The sequence below is a fragment of the Pipistrellus kuhlii genome, unplaced genomic scaffold, assembly GCF_014108245.1.
Source record: "Pipistrellus kuhlii isolate mPipKuh1 unplaced genomic scaffold, mPipKuh1.p scaffold_m20_p_1, whole genome shotgun sequence".
Taxonomy (NCBI): Eukaryota; Metazoa; Chordata; class Mammalia; order Chiroptera; family Vespertilionidae; genus Pipistrellus; species Pipistrellus kuhlii.
Genome location: NW_023425404.1, coordinates 185672893 through 185692764, shown reverse-complemented (window position 1 = coordinate 185692764; position 19872 = coordinate 185672893). Strand labels below are relative to the sequence as shown.

Here is a 19872-nt window from a genome sequence, read left to right as displayed (position 1 = left end):
GCCAATGTACCCAGTGGTCAGAGTAGGACCATCCAGATTACAACTCCTCAGATCCATAAGGAACACACTCAGTGCGCAGACTCAGTGAACACCAAAGCCCCACTGAAGCAAGTCATAAGGGTGTCTCCAGCACAGTTCTCCCATCATAGACACAGCTGATCCTCACAGCCAATTGGCCTGGAGGTCAATTCCTCCCAGTGATACCATCAACAATCAAGGCTTGACTACAACAAAACTGCACATAGTCCACAAAGGGGTACACCCAGAGTGTCAACCTCAGGTAATTGGGGAGGCTGAGCCTCTAGGCCCTATAGGACACCTAACACACAAAGCCACTTTATCAACACAGAGAAGCAGCCAAAATGCGGAGACAAAGAAACAGGTTACAAATGAAAGAAAAAGAGAAAAGCAAACGACTGGAGATAGAGTTCAAAACCACAGTTATAAGGTTTTTCAAGAATTTTCTAGAAAAGGCTGATAAATTTAGCAAGACCCTTGAGGATATAAAATAGGATCAAATAAATATTAAGCATACACTGACTGAAATAAAAAATATTATATAGAGATCCAACAGCAGACTAGAGGATCACAAGAATCAAGTCAAAGATTTGAAATACAAAGAAGCAAAAAACGCCCAACCAGAAAAGAAAAAAGAAAAAAGAATCCAAAAAAGTTGAAGATAGTGTAAGGAGCCTCTGGGACAGCTTCAAGCATACCAACATCTGAATTATGGAGGTGCCAGAAGAAGAGAGAGAGCAAGATACTGAAAACCTATTTGAAGAAATGATGACATAAAACCTCCCCTACCTGGTGAAAGAAATAGACTCCAGGAAGCACAGAGAACCCCAAACAAAAGCAATCCAAAGAGGACCACACCAAACATATCATAATTAAAATGCAAAGAGCAAAAGACAAAGAGAGAATATTAAAAGCAGCAAGAGAAAAACAGTTAGTTACCTAAAAGGGAGTACCCATATGATTGTCAGCTGATTTCTCAACAGAAATTGTGCAGGCCAGATGGGAGTGGCAAGAAATATTCAAAGTGATGAATAGCAAAAACCAACAACCAAGATTACTGTATCCAGCAAAATTATCATTCAGAATTGAAGGGCAGATAAAGAGCTTCACAGATAAGAACAAGCTAAAGGAGTTCATCACCGCCAAACCAGTATTATATGAAATGCTGAAAGGTATTCTTTAAGAAGAGGAAGAAGAAGAAAAAGGTAAAGATAAAAATTATGAACAACAAATACATATCTATCAACAAGTGAATCTAAAAATCAAGTCAATAAAAAATCTGATGAACAGAATAAACTGGTGAATATAATAGAATCAGGGACATAGAAAGGGAGTAGACTGACAAACCTCAGGGGAAAAGGGGTGTGGGAGGTGTGGGAAGAGACTGGACAAAAATTGTTCACCTATGGATGAGGACAGTGGGGGGCAAGGGCAGAGGGTGGAGTGGAAATTGGGTAAAGGAGAGCTATGGGGGGGGGGGGGAAGGAGGAGAGGAGAGGAACAACTGTAATAATCTGAACAATAAAGATTTATTTAAAAAAATAAATTACCAATCAGTCTTAAATGAAAAATAAAAGAGTGACTTGCCCTGGCCAGTTTGGCTCAGTGGACAGAGCGTCGACCTGTGGACTCAAGGGTCCCAGGTTTGATTCGGGTCAAGGGCATGTACCTTGGTTGCCAGCACAACCCTGGTAGGAGGTGTGTAGGAGGCAGCTGATTGGTATTTCTCTCTCTTTGATGTTTCTGGCTTTCTATCCTTCTCCTTTCCTTTCTGTTAAAAAAAAATTAAAAAAAATAAAATATATATATATATATATATACACACTTTAAAAAAACCGAGTGACTTTAAAAGTGGTTTGAAATATGAGTGGCGCTTTTATTTTATTTTTTTTAATTAAAAGACTAATGTATGTAAAAAGAATAAATAAGTGTAAGTGGGATACTAACACTGCTTGCACTGCTCTCAAAAAGTGCGCAACTGAGCGAGTGATAGAGGCATATATGGGATCAAATGGCTGTCACTTAGGGCAGAGTAGATGAGTTCTACTCAGACAACCCCATCCCTCATATCCATATGATACCTTTCATCCCTCATATCCATATGGTACCTTTCCATCCACAAAGCTCTTTCAAAGACATTATGTCATTTTATGACAGCATTATTCTTTTTTTATGACAGCATTATTCTTAATTGATGTTAAACCAGATTTTCCCAGTATATAAATTATAAACATGAGGATGGCTACTATAAAAACAAACAACAAAAAAAGAGCCCGGTAGCTCAGTGGTTGAATGTCAGTTCCTGAACCAGGAGGTCAGGGTTCAATTCCCAGTCAGGGCACATGCCCAGGTATGAGCTGGATCCCCAGTGGGACCTGTAGGAGACAGCAGATCAATGATTCTCTCTCATCATTGATGTTACTACCTCTCTCTCCCTCTCCCTTCCTCTCTCTGAAGTAAATAAAAATATATTTTTAAAAAACACAGAAAATAACAAGTGTTAGCAAGAATGTGGAGAAATCATAACCGTTATGCAATGTTGGTGGGAATCTAAAATGATGCAGCCACTAAGAAAAACAGTATGGCTATTCCTCAAAAAATTAAACAGGATTATCCTATGATCCCTCAATCCCACCTCTGAGTATATTCTCAGAAGAACTGAAAGCCAAGTCCTGAAGAGCTATTTGCACATCCATGCTCATAACAGCACCAGTCACAATAGCCAAGAGGGGGAAGCAACCCAATTGTCCATCAACGGATGAATGGACAGACAAAATGTTGTCTATGTAACAGTGGAATATTATTCAGCCTTAAAAAGGAATTAGATTCTGACATGCTACAATGCTGAAGAATCTTGAGGACTTTATGCTAAGTGAAATAAGCCAGGCACCAAAATATAAATACTGTGGGATTCCCTTAATATGAAGTATCCAGAATAGCCAAGTTCATACAGACTGAAAGCAGGACCGTAGTGACTAGGGCCTGAGCAGGGACGGAAAGCTGTTGTTCAGTAGGTACAGAGTTTCAGTTTTACAAGATGAGAAAGTTCTAGAAATCTGCTGAGCAACAATGTGAAGGTCCTTAACACTACTTTAGAGCAGACTTAAAAATGGGGGATGCTGTCATTTGTGTTTTACCACACAAATATATATATACTTATATATAATTAAAAAAATGTTTTTACTGATTTCAGAGAGAGAGGGAGAGGGAGAGAAAGATAGAAACATCAATGAAAGAGAATCACTGATCAGCTGCCCCTTGCACATCCCATACTGGGGATCAAGCCACAATCTGGGCATGTGCCCCCACCAGAAACTGAACTGTGACCTCCTGGTTCATAGGTCATCCACTGAGCCATGCTGGCCAGGCTATACTTTTAATTCCAGTCCTGAAAGAGTGCAGTGGGAATACTTGGTGATGCTCCTCTGCAGGACACACAGCCCACCTTTGGGCAGACTGGACAGTGGTGACCGCTCCTGACTGCACTTGGCCGGAAAGCAGGGGACACTCTCTCTGCTACTGACCCCTCAGCCCCTGCAAGGTTCTCACAGCTCCTCTGAAGCGTGTGGTTAGCTTACAGTGAGAACCAATGATCCGCCCGGAATCACACAGCGTGGGGAGAAAACACTCTCCAGTCTGAGACGCACACGCGTGGCCGTCTCGCTGAGGAGAGGCTGCCAAGAAGAGGGACACTGCTGCCAAGAAGCGGAAAATCGCGGGCCAGTGTCTCACGCTGTCTTGTTTCTTTTTCCTTTCAAAATGCCAGGAAAAGAAAATTCCATAAAATAATTCCCTTGGTAGAAATCAGGGGTGTTGCTATTTCTTTATATTTCCCTAAATATAAAGAAACGTGGCCCCATTGCTGTCCTGTCCTGGCTCACAGAGGGCACTCAGTCAACACTTGTTTAGGGAAGGAGGGAAGGAAGGAAGGAAGGAAGGAAGGAAGGAAGGAAGGAAGGAAGGAAGGGAGGGAGGAAGGAAGAAAGGAAGGAAGGAGGGAGGGAGGGAGGGAGGGAGGGAGGGAGGGAGGGAGGGAGGGAGGGAGGGAAAGTTGTGACACAAGTGACTTATTTCACTTAGCATCATAGTCTCCAGGTGACCTCACGCATATGTGGGACCTAATGAGCAAAAGAAACTGACAAACAAAACAGATCCAGAGACATGGAAGCATGCAACAGACTGAGGAATCTCAGAGTTAAGAGGGATTAGGGTGGGGGAGAGATTAACCAAAGAACTCATATGCATATATGGGTAACCCATGGACACAGACAATAGTGAAGTCCTTGGGGGAGGGGGAGCTGGTGAGAGTAAGGGAGGACATCTGCAATATGTACAACAATGAAGACACATTTTAAAAAAAAGAAAAGAAGTTCCTGGGACAGTTAAACTCCTGATCTTTGTGCCTGCACCCAGTCAGTTCCCACAGCAAGAATCCCAAGCATCCAGCATCTGATCCTCACATCCATCCTCCTGGCGTATGTTGAAATCGATCCCTGTCCTATGATGAGGGCGGGCTTTATTCAAGCCCACTAGCCAACAGACTGGGCAGTGCGGGCGGCGGCAGAAAACACTGCTAACATAGTTCCCATTAACTGGAGTGGCTCAGCGCCCTCCAGAGCCAGCTAGACACGCACAGCACAAAGATGAGCTTGGAAGGAAAGGTATGTGTGAAACCAGGGAGGGAAACAGTCACACCAGCCTTACTACTCTCCTATTTATAGAGCGGAGGAAAGCTATGTTAAGAACTGTACACTTATTATTTTTTTTTTACCCTCAACTTAGGAAACCAAGTGCTCTGCATGGCGCGCAGCCTTGTTAGGAAACGGGCACGGTGTCTGGTGCCAGCCTCCCCTGGGTGAGCAGGGGAACTGTGTGCCCCCAGCGAGGGCAGTGTGCCAGGCGGAGAGGAGTTTCAATGAGGGTGCTGTTCATTTCCTCTGCTGAAGCCCCCGCCGTCACCTGGAAGAACAGGGGCTGACGGCACATCGGGGTTGGGGGCCCTTGGGGTCAGCGGTGTTCCCAGCCGCCTGCGATGTGACAGTCGGCGGCGCCGCAGCCCGGAAAGTCCTCCTTGAGTTTGGGGAGCACATGATTTGGGTTTTTAATTAAATTCCACTTCCAGAACTCCAGGGAGAAGAAATCGTTCTACATTCTTATACACAAAACTTCCGAGCTGTAAAAACACGAAACCATCCTATTGAGAGCATTTACTTTAAAAAGAATGGTGGGATTGATTCGCTCGTGTTCCCAACCGGCAAAACGACATTTAAGTGGGGTTGGAAATCTCAAAAACCGATTTCGCCTACACCCGTGGTGGACAAACTGCGGCTCGCGAGCCACAGGCGGCTCTTCGGCCCTTTGAGTGTGGCTCCTGGTCGCCTGTCTTGCAGGGCAGCTCCACCGCCTCCCGATGACCAACAAAAACACGGGAATTGTCTCTGCCGGGTGAGAACCCTAACACTTGTATAGCGGCGGTTCTCCTCGGGGACATTTGGCAACACCTGAGGGCGCTGTTGGTTGTCAACCCAAAAAGGGAGTGGTGGGGAGGGAGTGCTACTGATATCCAGCAGATAGAGGCCAGACACACAGCTAAGCATCCCACAAAGCAGAGGACGGATCCCGCTCAGCAGAGAATCCAGTCCAAGGTTCAGAAACACTGCTTACAAAGAGCTTACTGTGTGCTATACTGTTCTGAGTATTATATTTCTACTAGAGGCCCGGTGCATGAAATTCATGCACTGGGGGAAAAGGGGGAGGGTTCCCTCAGCCCAGCCTGCATCCTCTCACAGACCCCTTGGGGGATGTCCGCCTGCTGGCTTAGGCCCACTCCCCAGCAGTGGGACATCCCTCTCACAGTCTGGGACCCTTTGCTCTTTACCACCCGCCTACTCGCTGCTCCTTAGCACTGCCTCGGAGGCAGGAGAGGCTCCCACCACCACCACTGTGCTCGCCAGTCACCAGTCATGAGCCCGGCTTCTGGCTGAGTGGCACTCCCCTGTGGGAGTGCACTGACCACCAGGCGTCAGCTCCTGAATTGAGTGTCTGCCCCCTGCTAGTCAGTGCGCATCATAGTGACCAGTCATTCTGGTCGTTCTGCCAAAATGGTCATTTAGGCTTTTATTATATAGATCGACTCATTTAACCCAACACTAGCAGAAAGGTACCATTATCACTCCCATCATGCAGATGAGGAAACTGAGGCTCAGAGAAATAAAGTAACTGGATCAAGATCACACAGCTAGTATGGGTGCCAAGTTGAAATGGGGCCCAGGCCACCTGGTCCAGAGGCTGTGCTGTCACACCACTCGGCACGGCCTCCCTTGCCTGAGCCAACCTCTTTCCAGCCCTCATTCACTCCATCACTCTGTCCTGTTCAGGCCTGCGTCTTCTCCCCCTGGACCAACGGACTCCCTGCTTCCAGCTCCACAGGCTTGCTTCCTCCCAGCCTTCCACGGCTGCCAGAGGGACCTCAAAAACCCAAAGCTGATCCCACCTCTACGCCCTGCCTGAAGCCCTTCCACAGGTCCTTGTCACCTACAAGGTAAAGCCCAAACTCCTCCAATGGTGTCTGAGCTCTGGTGGGAACCATTCCTCTCCAGGCCTTCTCCTGCCTCCACCCCCGATCATCAGGAACATTGCTGTGCTGCCTGCCCCCTCCCTTCCCCTCCTCCTCCCCCCCCCCCAGCTACTCTATCTACAGTGCCGCCTCCATTTACTTCCCTGGGAAACACCTACTGACCCTTCAAATAGCAGTTCCAGCATCCCCTCCCCTGGAAGCCTCTGAGCATCCCAGCCCCGCAGGTAAAACTGACTGCCCCCCCGCCCCTTTCCTTTACCATTTACTTCCACAGCCTTTATTCAATAGCATCGCCCTTTTCCTCCCTTTCAAGTCTGTGCCTCAAGGGAAGGGGCCTTGTGTTGCCTTCCTTACCTATGAAATCTGGTCAAGTCACTCAGCAGTCACTCAGCAAGTATCAATGAACGAAAGATGAAATATCCCTCACGGCTTGAATTCCTTCTTACATGAAGCAGAAGTCAGTTTCAGCAATGCCTTGACTCAAAGGCTAGCCCTGTGCCCAGAACGCCATGGGGTTGCCTCGAACTTCTAAGATAATTATCATCGCCATTCGCCTTGGGATCCTTTCCCCAAACTGAACATCTCAGCTTCTCTCCTCTTCCTAAGAGGCATGGTTTCAAGAGAACTCATGGCCTTACGGGGTGGACTGAATTCCGGAGCAAACCCAAATTGCGAGGAGAGAAGCTGGCCGCATTCAGGAAGATTCTTGAGATGCACTTTAAATAGCATCTCAGGGGGTCTCAAGTTCAAGTGTCTATGGCCAGGCAGGGGAGGCCCATGAAAGAGGCAGGCAGGCGCTGCTGAAATAGAGAGAAGAGGCCATGAATGGCCCGAGTAATACAGGCCAGGTTGCCAGGTCTTTGAACGTTTTGAGAAAAGCTAAAAATTTACATGTTTACAGTACACAAAGTTTTTTGATATGGGTAACTTTTTTTTTTTTTTTTTATCAACAACAATATTTGAGCCAAACCAACTGCATTTGGGGACCAGCTCTGGCTGCAGGCTGTCCACTTGAGGCTTTGACTTTAACTAAAGAATTGTTTGAGCACCCAGCCAGGGTGGTTCAATGGTTTAGCATCTACCTATGAACTAGGAGGTCACAGTTTCATTCCCAGTCAGGGCACATGCCTGGGCTTTGGGCTTGATCCTTAGTAGGAGATGTGGAGGAAGCTTCCAATCAATGATTCTTTCTCATCATTGATGTTTCTATCTCTCTCCCTCTCCCTTCCTCTCTGAAATCAATAGGGGGGGGGGGGGAGAGAAAGAAAGAGAGAGAGAGAAAGAGAGTTGCTCAAGCGATTCCTAAATATAAGTTTTTGTATTTAGTGTTGGAAGTGTGCATAGATATATTGAGGGCTGTGGAAAAGGCAGAATTTAAATTTAAAGTTAAGCTAGAAGACTAGGGTTAAAAATAACTTGGAGGCATAAATCACCAAGGAGGGTGGGAAAACAGGGAGCATTCTTCACCGGCATCCAAAAGCAAGGCAGAGACACACGTACCCGTCAGCAGACCCATTTCCATCAAGGACTGGAACAAGCCGGGGTGCTGGGCTCTCAGCTCCTGCTCCCAGGGGAAGGCTCTGCACACCGAGGGGCTCCCGTACCTGCGCCTCAGGTCCACATAGGAGTTCTGAAGGTCACCTGCAGGAGAGGGAAGCACAAGATACCACTCCCCTTAGAACAAGGTAAGTCTCACCTCTCTGCACCCTCTCCCCATAAGGGGAAACTACAAATAAGAGGTCAGATATACCGTTACCGGATGGATATGGGCTGGGTTGCATTAGGGATTTGGAATTGGTACGATGCCTTTGCCTTGAGGTCACAAATCCATAGCCAAGTCCGAGGGAAATGTGCCAACGTTGCTGATGGCTATTGAATAATTCCACAGAACGAGCAGCTGGCCTCGGACTGGTCCCCAGGAGGCCAATATCTAGGCCATTTTGTTGGCAGTGTGAGCTGAGGAGCTGAGTCCAACGGTCCCCGGGGACACAGGGCGATAGATGGTAGAAAATTCATCCCAAAGCCCCAAACAGATCAGCATGCAAGGCTGGCCTGCCCACACAGGCTACCTTTCCTACAGTGTCACCAGCTATCAATATCAGTTCTTTCCCGCTCAGGATATTCCTATTCTTACATATCTTCCCCCTCTTCTGATAGCATCCTATTTTCTGGATGATTCAGCAGTGAGAGCGGTAGCTGGGGACCAGGAGAGCCTATTCTTAAATCGAATTGCAGAAGAGCCATCCTTCTGAGTTCACCTATCACCACCTCCAATCACTCCCCGGGACTGGGCTACGGGAACCTGGTGGGACTGGGTTATGTTCACAACACATCTGTTCCTCTCTGGCCTGAAAGGGGTGGGTCAATCCTGGAGATGGAGAGGTGTGGGGGCAGCCCTGAAATACTCCATTTGCTTTTGCTGATGGCAAAGGCCCCAGAGGAACATCTCTTCCAGAAGGAACATATGTGACTAACTCTGTTGCCGCCACATCAAGCCAGGATTTCCCTAGCACAGAGGATTTGTAAGTGCCAGATCCGAGCTGCAACATCGGAAGACAAGACGAGACTCATTTTATGACAGAAACACGCCCCATATGAGTGAAAGGATGCCCGCGCCACCCTGAGCAGGCACGAAAGCCTTCTATCTGAAACTCATTCCTCCTGTTACAAATGACCAATGCCTTCCAGCATGAGTCGATTTCAAGGATTTAAAAAATAAAACCGAGCCCCGAACAACAAAGTCATTGTTCAACACTTCTGAAAGCTAATATTCAGATATTAATGGTCCAAGACAAAAGTGCACCGATGGGGAAACGTTTCTAATGATTAATTTATTTTCCAATCCATTTTTATTTTCTTAGACCGGCCTCAGATCCCATTCTGAATGGGAATAATGAAATGTGAGGCTCAAAACACTCTCATTTGTGTTTAAATGAAACTAAACCACGTACGGCGAAAACTATGAGGCAGGCTGGGCTGCTGTTGGCTGTTGGTCTGATTGGAATCCAAGTGAAAGGGACAGAGGTCTGCAGAGGTCATAGTTCTCCCCATCGGTCAAGTCATATATGTTCCATCCCAATCCTGTCAGAAAGAAGCCAAATGTATTGACACAGGTGCACAGAGCTAAAGACTGCTCTCCTGGCCTTACTGCGTGGCTCAGTGGTTGAGCGTCAACCTATGAACCAGGAGGCCATGGTTCGATTCCTGGCCAAGCGACCTGCCCAGGTTGTGGGCTCAATCCCTAGTCCAGGGAGTGCAAGGGGCAGCCAATCAATGATTCTCTCTCATCATTGATGTTTCTATCTCTCTCTCCCTCTCCCTGAAATCAATAAAAAATATATTTTAAAAAAATATTGCTCTTCTGAAGCTCAATACTTACATGCTTCTTGGGTTTCACGGCCTTGCTGTACCGTGGATGCATACACAGACACTATTTCTTGAACTTCTGCACACCTTTCGTAATATAACTTGATTTGTTCAGCAAGTTGCGTCTCAAGGAGGGGATTAAAAATCTATAAGTAGGCAAGAAAATCAAGTGATCAATTGTCATCAAACACCCATCAAATACCTATGAGGCTGTGTCCAGGTTGGTGTCCTTCTCCCTCTGACATTACCAGCTGGCTTATTTGTACTCAGATCATCCAATCTGGATTCGCAAAGGGAGGGTGTAATTCAAGGACACTCTGGCTCTGGCCACTTCCTTCTCGCTACTTCTTGTGGCATCTTCTCCTCCGCAGAGCTTCTTAAATGCCACTTTCCGAGAGGACAGGACTCCACCTTCTTCTAGCTGCTACCACATGCTGTCCCCAGATAATCTTACTCATCTCCCCTTCGGTCCTCAAGGGACAGGAAGTCTATCTGTGCTGTGCAGCTGACTGGGAGCACTTTTTCTGTTTTCCTCTGGTTGGCAGGCTCCTACTCAACTTCCAAGGGCCAAATTCAAGTTCATTACTTCCGGGAAGCTTCCCTAACAGCCTAACCACCTTCACCTGGTTGCCTACATCAATGTTCCCATCTCAGTGCTCCCAAACACTGTGCTCACATCTGAATGAATTCACATACCACATTCTTTCATGACATATTTGCTTAAGAGAGATAAGGAAGCTCCTTAAGAAAAAAGGCCTGTCCCACCGAAACTGGTTTGGTTCAGTGGATAGAGTGTCGGCCTGCAGACTGGAGGGTCCTGGGTTCGATTCCGGTCAAGGGCATGTACTTGGTTGTGGGCACATCCCCAGTGGGGGGTGTGCAAGAGGCAGCTGATCGATGATTCTCTCTCATTGATGTTTCTAACTTTCTATCCCTCTCTCTTCCTCTCTGTAAAAAATCAATAAAATATATATATGTTAAAAAAAAAAAAAAAAAAAAAGCCCTGTCTCACGGCCTGGCCAGTGTGGCTCAGTAGTTGAGCATCGACCTGTGAACCAGGAGGTCACGGTTCAATTCCGAGTCAGGGCACATGCCTGGATTACGGGCTCGATACCCTGGGAGAGGGGAGAGAAGAGGGTGGGCAGGAGGCAACTGATTCTCTCACACCATTGATGTTTCTATCTCTCTCTCCCTCTCCCTTCCCCTCTGAAATCAATATATATAAAGGCCTGACCCAATTCAGTGGTTTTCAAAATATAGGTCGTGCTGAAACAGGTTTGGCTCAATGGATAGAGTGTCGGCTTGGGGACTGAAGGGTCCCGGGTTCGATTCCGGTCAAGGGCATGTACCTTGGTTGCAGGCATATCCCCAGAGGGGGTGTGCAAGAGGCAGCTGATCGATGACTCTCTCTCATCGATGTTTCTAACTATCTCTCTCCCTTCCTCTCTGTACAAAATCAATAAAATATATTTTAAAAATATATATAGGTCGTGACCTATTAGAGGATTATGAAATCACTTTAGTGGCTGTCACAAGAAGTGATTTAAAAATAAAATAAAGCACAAAATATCAGAGTACACTGAATGCAGCAAGGGTGTGTATATGTATGTGTATATTTGTATTTGTGTGTGTATATATATGGGCATACATACGTACTGTTCATGATATTAAATAAATTTCTTATTGTGGACCACCTTCAAAAAACAAGTTATCTTATTTTTTTTTTTCCAATTAGCAATAATCACACCTTGGATAAACCTCATTGGCTACAATACAGTCACTGGGCAAAGCTGAAAACTATTATCTTAATTAACCTTGGACACCTCAACACCTGGCACAGAGCCTAGCACAGAGTAGGTGTTCAATAAGTATTGGCTGCACAGCCAAGACCGGTTTGGCTCAGTGGATAGAGCGTCGGACTGCAGACTGAAGAGTCCCAGGTTCAATTCCGGTCAAGGGCATGTACCTTGGTTGCGGGCACATCCCCAGTAGGGGGTGTGCAAGAGGTAGCTGATCAATGTCTCTCTCTCATCGATGTTTCTAGCTCTCTTTCTCTATGTGAAAAATCAATAAAAAAATATTTTAAAAAAAGATTTAAAAAATAAGTATTGGCTGCACAAATGAATGAATCTCATTTTTTCCTCTTCATAGAGGTCTCTCACTTGGGGGTACGAAGATACACCATGGGTGGCAGGGATCCTCATTTCTCCCTCAATGACTTTGTCTAGTGGTTCTGGCTTTTTCCAAAACAAACCCCATGGAATCACAGGAGTCAAAGTTCCTTTTTCAGGTATCCAGTAATCTTTTTACAAAGGCAGAGAAAACAATGGCTGTGAAGGCCGTGGTGGGGCAGCCTCCTGCCCTGGCAGCAGCCCTGTGGGCTGCCCGAGGCACCTGGACAGCTTTTGGGGGTGAGTTTGGAGGTGAAGCCACCCAACAGCAGCTACGCAGCCCTCTGCGGTGAGCCGGAGTCCCGAGTTCCTGAAGGGCGTGGTGCACAGAACCTCATCTGCTAGCGAGGCTGCTCTGTTGCTGCTTTAAAAAATAGCATCCAACGGTAGCTTTACCAAATAACTAAGACTCTCTCCTTTCATTAGTTTAATCACTGGATGGGCAGCAGCCTGATAAAAACCTACTCTATAATTAAGCCAGTGGTTATTAAAACAGAGGAAGTAAATGGTTTCCATTTTATGAGTACTAAATGAACCAAACGTTAACAGAAATCTATTATCGTGTTAGCTAGGGAAAACGACTCAATATTAATAATGTTTGGTGACACAGCCGGTGAGAGATCCCGCTTAAATAAATCTTTTGTTTCTCCGGGGTTCCGAGCCCGAGCCACACACCCATGAGCACCCACACACCTTGCCTCGGTCCTCGGGGCTCACCTGTGCGGGGTGCAGGGTGCGGAGGCGGTAGTATTTCAGGGGTCCGAAAAAGCCTGCGATGCCGGCCACATACCTGCTCCCTCCGATAATGAAGTACCCAGCAGTGTCATTATAATGCAAGTCCTCCAGGAATCTACAGACAAACACAAAGGCTCTGCATTTGAATCAGATGTTGGAAAAGAAACTCTTGCATTGACCCTCATTAACTTACCCCGAATTCCCACAGGCCCTTCACTCTGAGTTCTAGCAGATGATGGTGGAGTTAGGCAGGCTTGGGCTATGATTCCAGCTCTGCTTTCTACAAGCTGTGTGATCTCGGACCAGTGGCTTAACCCCGTGGTCGGCAAACTGCGGCTTGCGAGCCACATGCGATCTTTGGCCCCTTGAGTGTGGCTCTTCTACAAAATACCACAGCCTGGGCGAGTCTATGTTGAAGAAGTGGCGTTAGAAGTTAAAGTTGAAAAAAATTTGGCTCTCAAAAGAAATTTTAATCGTTGTACTGCTGATATTTGGCTCTGTTGACTAATGAGTTTGCCGACCACTGGCTTAACCTCTCTGAGTTTTCTCATTAGTAAATTAGTTCCTCACTTATAGGATCATTAAAAGAATTGAGAGAATAGAAAGACAGAAAACGTCTAGCTGAGGGCCTGGCTCACTGTCAAAAGGAATGGCTTTTGAGATTGATGAAACTGTCTGGAATCATTAAAATTATTCGGAATTGCTGGCCATAACAGGAACTATTTCACTCTAACAGGAAAAAAATAAAATAAAAAACTTGTTGAGTGGATAGAAGGCATCTGTGGAGAAAAACTAAAAACATATCCTATTAAATAAGAACTTATTTAATAAATTCAGTTAGGAGGAGGAGGCCACAGCAAGGTCAAAGGTCTCAGCCAAAGACAAAAGGTCAGCACCGGTGACACAACAAAAGTCCACCTTGTCCTCAAAGACTCAAAGGATCAGGAAGGAAAATGGAAGGAGAACTGGGTTAGCACAAAAAAAAAAAAAATGCCCAAAGCTGTTTCTTTGTGACTTTGATTATATTCGCCAGAGGCTGGAGGGCTTCAGAAGCCTGTCAGTGAGGACTGACCACATCCATCCTGGGGCCTGGCCCTGAGCTCTCTCACTACACAGCTGAAACAAGGGATGGGGGCTCAGTGCACTGACCTGGAGAGATCTTCAAAATCTACTGCCAAGTAACAAATATACAAACAAAAGTGCAGAACAAAGGGTATACTTTTAACCCAGAAAAGAGGAAAACGAATATGTATTTTTTTTGTATTTGCATAAAAGCTTTGTAAGTATACAGGAGACAAATACAGTATTTCCTTGTGGCACAGGGTGCCCTGGGGATGTTAGGGTTGGAATGGATGGGGGCAGAGAGAGAGGCAAGACACCTAACTGTAGACCTGTTCATTTAATTTTAATTTTTAAAAAGCCATGTGCATTAATGGCCTATTTATTTAAAAATTAAAATAGGAAAGGTGTGATGAGAGCATATGTGAGCAGCAAGTGGGTGGGGGTGGACATCAAGCCAGGCAGAGAGCAAAGAGCCAGGGAGCACATAAGGCAGATGGAAGCAGAAAGAAAGAGCGTAAAATGTCAGGTAGGCCTCCAGGAGCCCAGTGAGCCACTGGGGCAACCAGCCAGGGTGACGCTCCTGGGGACAGAGAAAGCTACCAGCGGCTGGATCAAAAAAAAGCCAAGCAGAGCAGGGGTAGGGGGATATGGACTGACTGTTAGCAAGGAGCCTGACCCTTAGCAGGCACACCTGGTTGGAAATACAGTATTTCTTCATGGCACAGGGTGCCCTGGGGATGTTAGGGGTGGAATGGATGGGGGCAGAGAGAGAGGCAAGACAACTAACTGTAGACCTGTTCATATAATTTTAATTTTTTTTTAATATATTTTTTATTGATTTTTTTATAGAGAGGAAGGGAGAGAGCTAGAGAGCTAGAAACGTCAATGAGAGAGAAACATCGACCAGTACCTCTTACACACCCCTTACCGGGGATGTGCTCGCAACCAATGTACATGCCCTTGACCGGAATCAAACCTGGGACCTTTCAGTCCGCAGTCTGATGCTCTACCACTGAGTCAAACCGGCTTCGGCTAATTTTAATTTTTTTTAAAACAAAATTAAGAGAGGGAGACAAAGGAGTGACTAGGTGGGCCCGAGATGGGGCCGTGCAGACAGCACCAACTGAGGAATGAGTGCTCCAGATTGTGCTTCAGACAAAGGCAACACTCATGGAAAAGAAGTGCTTCCTCTCCTCATAGTTCTCTTTGCAGAATCTCAGAATTGAAGGGCCAGGAGAAGAGGACGCCCCCCCCCCCCCCCCAATTTTGTTAACAGAGTAATTATCTCAGAGCTGTACACAGACTGTTTCCAAGGCCTTGGAAATATGTGAACTGCCCTCCTGAGACAATACTCAGCACCTTGTGGGCACCAAGCAATGCTTCTGGAGTAAAAGCTCTCAGCAACTCTGCTTAACCAGCCCACCCGCTCCCCTGACGGCCCATCCCTGCATGTTGGAGCCTTGTTTCTCCTTTTACCCATGGACATGATAATAATACCTGTCTACAGTGTTGTTGAGAGGATTCAATGAAGTAGTATTTAAACAAAGCATTTAGAACAGTGCCTGGCACATATTAGGCACCATAACTTTATGTAATAATAATAATAATTATTATTATTATTATTATTATTATTATTAACATAGTCCACTGTTGGACTTTTTTCTACCACCTCTTGAGTGACATGCTTAGTACAAGTCAGATGTGTTTGTTTCCAAACATGTTAAATGCCAATTGTATGGTCACTTAATTGTACAATATGATTAAACATTATGTTACCCAATAAAATATGGATGAAGCAGAAGTTGTTCATTCTGTAAAGAAGTTATTCATTCTGAGTTGAATACTTTGAGGAGACTCAGTTAAAAAATGGTTACTGCCCAATCAGTGTGGTTCAGTGATTGAGCATTGATCTATGAACCAGGCGGTCATAGTTCAATTCCCCATCAGGGCACATGCCAGGGTTGTGGGTTTGATCCCCAGTGGGGGGTGTGCAGGAGGCAGCCCATCAATGATTCTCTCTCATTACTGATGTTTTTATCACTCACTCCCTCTCCCTTCCTCTTTGACAAAAAAAAAAAAAAAAAAAAGTTACTAAAGAATTGTTGTGGAAGTAAGACAATTGTAAAAGAATGGAAAAAGAAATCAAAGCCATCTAGATGGCTTTTAGGCTCTGATCATTTTTACAAGTGTCTTTGTTTTCTGGAAGCAACAGACACTGCATGCCGTTTACTCAAAAGATCAGAGAGAACTCTGATCGGGAGGTTCCTATTCAAAAGAAAGGCCCTACCGGGAAAGACTGGCGATAATCGCACATTTCTACCTTTTAGTTAAAATGAAATGGCTAAGGTATCTTTTTTAAAATAGAATGTTGCTTTAGCTGAAGTTGAACAATAAGTTACTTGGTGCCTATCGTACGGGGTTATGTTTTTTAGTTTTTTTCATCATGATTATAATACAACCAAATAGGAGATCTTTCCAGCTTGGTGTTCAACATTTTTTTCTCCTCTAAAATCCTCAATGGTTGCCCAAACATTGCAAGTGATTCCTTGTGGGGTGCACTGATGATGGTCATTCATTTCTCTGACATAGAGCTGAGCTGGATCTTCCAGAGCCCAGGCTGGTTCCTTTTGAAAACCTCAGACACAATGGCAGACGTCTGCTCTCATCTGGACATAGGAGAGCCTCCTGGGCTATAACTGCAGAGCATGGGCAGCCAATGCTGTTAATCAGATCTCCCTCAGGATCAGGAAACAGCCCCAGCTGGAGGGGGCTTTCACAGGGGAACTTAGAGCCGCCAACTAGCTGCCCCCTCACTCCTTAGAGTAATTCTTATTTTTAATGCCATTCCCTCAGGACCTGTTCTAAATGCCCACCCCTGGTCATCTTCCCAGGCTGCCTTACTCTTCTCCCTCCCAGCATTCACCACAATTTATCATTTCAAATTTATTTCTGAATTTGCAGAAGATCTGTCTCCCCCATTAGACTTCTTAGCTCTAGGAAGGCAGGGACTGATTGTATTTGGTCCGAGTCCAGCACTGTGTCTGCCACGTGGCTGCTGTGCTGAATGAGCGAATATAAACTGGGTGGATAGATGGATGGATGAGTGGATGGATGGATGGATGAGTGGATGGATGGATGAGTGGATGGATGGATGAGTGGATGGATGGATGGATGGATGGATGGATGAGTGGATGGAAGGACAGATGGATGGGTGAGTGGATTTGACACTATACAGGTCTGCAGTTGTTACCTGCCACCAAGTGTTACCGGCAGCCTTTCATGCATAGGTAGCACTGCACTTTTGAGCAGTTAGTTTCTGACTTTCCTGTACCAATGCTGTGGGAGAGCAGCTGTCATTATGTTTGCACTTCAAGAACAAATAGAAAGGAAGGTGAAGAGGCTTCCTTGGAACCTCTAGAAACATCTGGACTATTTCATCCACTGGCTTGGCCCACTCTGAAAGTGCAACTTTGACCACACTGATTTTGTCTTTTCTTAACACTGTGGTATTCTGTTTATGATGGAGTCCTGAAATTAATTTTAATTGTAGAAAATATTGTAGTAAATGTTAGTTACCATGGTTATTGTTATGAGTGGAATTGTATCCCCTTACCTCCCAGCATTCATATGCTGAAGTCTGAATCCCAAGGGCCTCATAATGTGACTCTATTGGAAACAGGGTCATTGCAGATGTAGTGACTTGAGAGGAGGCCACACTAGGAGCCCTTAATCCAATGGGCCCTTAATCCAATGTGCCTGGGGTCCTCATAACCAGAGGAACTTTGGGCAAAGACAGACACGCACATGGAGTGAAGACGAGTTACGCTGCCACACAAAGAACTACCGGGGCTGGGAAAGAGGTCTGGATCAGACCCGTCACTGGAGCCTTCAGAGGGAGCATGGCTCTGCTGACACCGTGACCTTGGACTTAGATTGAGAGACAATACATTTCTGTGGTTGCAGCTACTAAGTTTGTGGGACTTTGTTCCAGCAGCCCCAGCAAACTAATACAATACTGAGGGTGGTTGGCTTTCCCCCCCTTTCTCTCCTCAACCTGTTCCCAGCTCTAGATCATACTGTGACCTCTGCGTCTACGATTCACTCATGTCAGCCTCTAGATTTCTGGAATTTAGAAGGAAAGGAAGCCTTTACAAAAAAAAAAAAAAAAAAAAAAAAAGTGAAAAAGAGCCTATGAAATTCAATTGGTTGTCAATAAATGTCCTGGGGTTGGAGGTGGATGTCAAGGGAGAAAGGGAAGGGATTATTTTAAATAAATATATTTTTCTATTGATTTCAGAGAGGAAGAGAGAGGGAGAGAGAGATAGAAACATGAATTATGAGAGATAATCATTGAGCCCTGTCTGGGTTGGCTCAGTGGATAGAGCGTCGGCCTGTGGACTAAAAAGTCCTGGGTTCGATTCCGATCAAGGACATGTACCTTGGTTTCGGGCACATCCCTAGTGGGAGGTGTGCAGGAGGCAGCTGATCAATGTTTCTCTCCCATCGATGTTTCTAACTCTTTATCCCTCTCCCTTTTCTCTGTGAAAAATCAATAAAATATATATTTTTTAAAAAGAGAGAATCATTGATCGGCTGCCTCTTGCACAACCTCCACTGGGGTTCAAGCCCACAACTAGCCATGTACCCAAACCAGAAATTAACCATGACCTCCGGGTTCACAGGTTGATACTCAACCACTGAGCCACACTGGCTGGGCTGGGCTGAGGGAGGGATTATTTTAGACTTCATATCCTGAAACACAAACCCTGAATTTCTGGAGCCCCCTTTACAGGGTACTCGAGGGATTTCCAAAGAGCCACTACCATCTGTTTCACCAAAGCAAACTTGTGGGCCTTCCTATTCTTGCACTCCAGAAACAAGCCCACAGACACCTGTTATACAGCAAAACTCACACCTGCCAACTGCCTTTGGGCGGGTCTAAATCCAGTCAGTGCACCTGCAGACTTCTGCTCCAGTTTTGGGCCTCAGTCTATGTACAATAGAGCTATCAAGTCATCACTGACCTATCTGTGCATGTTAAAGAATAACATTTCTTCAGCCTTTCATATAACTCCAACCCTCTAATCCGGCCATGACACTAAGAATTGTTCTATGTGTCCAGGGCCTAAAAGGAATCAGTTTGGCTTAAATACAAACAGAAATGGTGGGGGGAGGGGAGGAGAGGAGAGAGTATGTCCCTTTATTCCCCTGTCTCCTCCTGTTTGCTTTCCTTGAAGTAATAATTGGTTTTCAAGAAAATATGAGTTGTAGGAAACTGTGAGGAATCCTGAGTGAATGGAGGTGTTTGGAAAGGCAGCTTTGTGCTTGGTGTAGTCAATGACTATAGGAAGGAGGAATGACCCCCCCCACCCCAGCCCAGGCAAGGTGTCCAACTGTCCTGATACATTTTAAAAATACTGTATGTTCCAAGCTGGTAATTTTTGTTTCTGTTCTTTAGATTCGTTCTTAATCATTTGGTTATATATATACACGAGAGGCCCAGTGCATGAATTCATGCACCAATGAGGTCCCTCAGCCTGGCCTGTGGGAATGGGATGAGGGAGGTTGGCCAGTTGGGAGGGACTGCGGGAGGATGCCAGGGCATGTCTAACCCACCTTGCTCAGTCCTGATCTGCCAGACCCAAGCAACAAGCAAACCTACCAATTAAAGCATCTGCCCCCTGGTGGTCAGTGCACATCACAGCAAGTGGTTGAGCAGCCTTAGCATATCATTAGCATACTATTCTTTGATTGGTTGAATGCCAACTGGACAACAGGACACTTAGCATATTAGGCTTTTATTATATAGGATGATCAAACTATGATGAGATATACTGAGTTCCTAAAGAAGGTTGCCCCATGGTTCTGCCACTAACACCTGCTATTATACAGGGATAAAGAAGCAAATTCAAAAAAAATTATGAAATACAAGGCAAGGGACCC

The 19872-nt window shown here is 45.6% G+C and overlaps 1 protein-coding gene across 1 annotated transcript in view; it reads right to left on the bottom strand.

Moving 5' to 3' along the window:
• SEL1L3 (SEL1L family member 3) overlaps positions 1-19872 on the bottom strand; it is a 116484-nt gene that overhangs the window by 64198 nt on the left and 32414 nt on the right. The window contains exons 7-9 of the mRNA XM_036419145.2: positions 12850-12982; positions 9975-10107; positions 8096-8236 (exon numbers count right to left, since the gene is read on the bottom strand). Coding sequence (XP_036275038.1) covers positions 8096-8236; positions 9975-10107; positions 12850-12982 — 407 coding nt within the window. The remainder of the gene's footprint in view (positions 1-8095; positions 8237-9974; positions 10108-12849; positions 12983-19872) is intronic.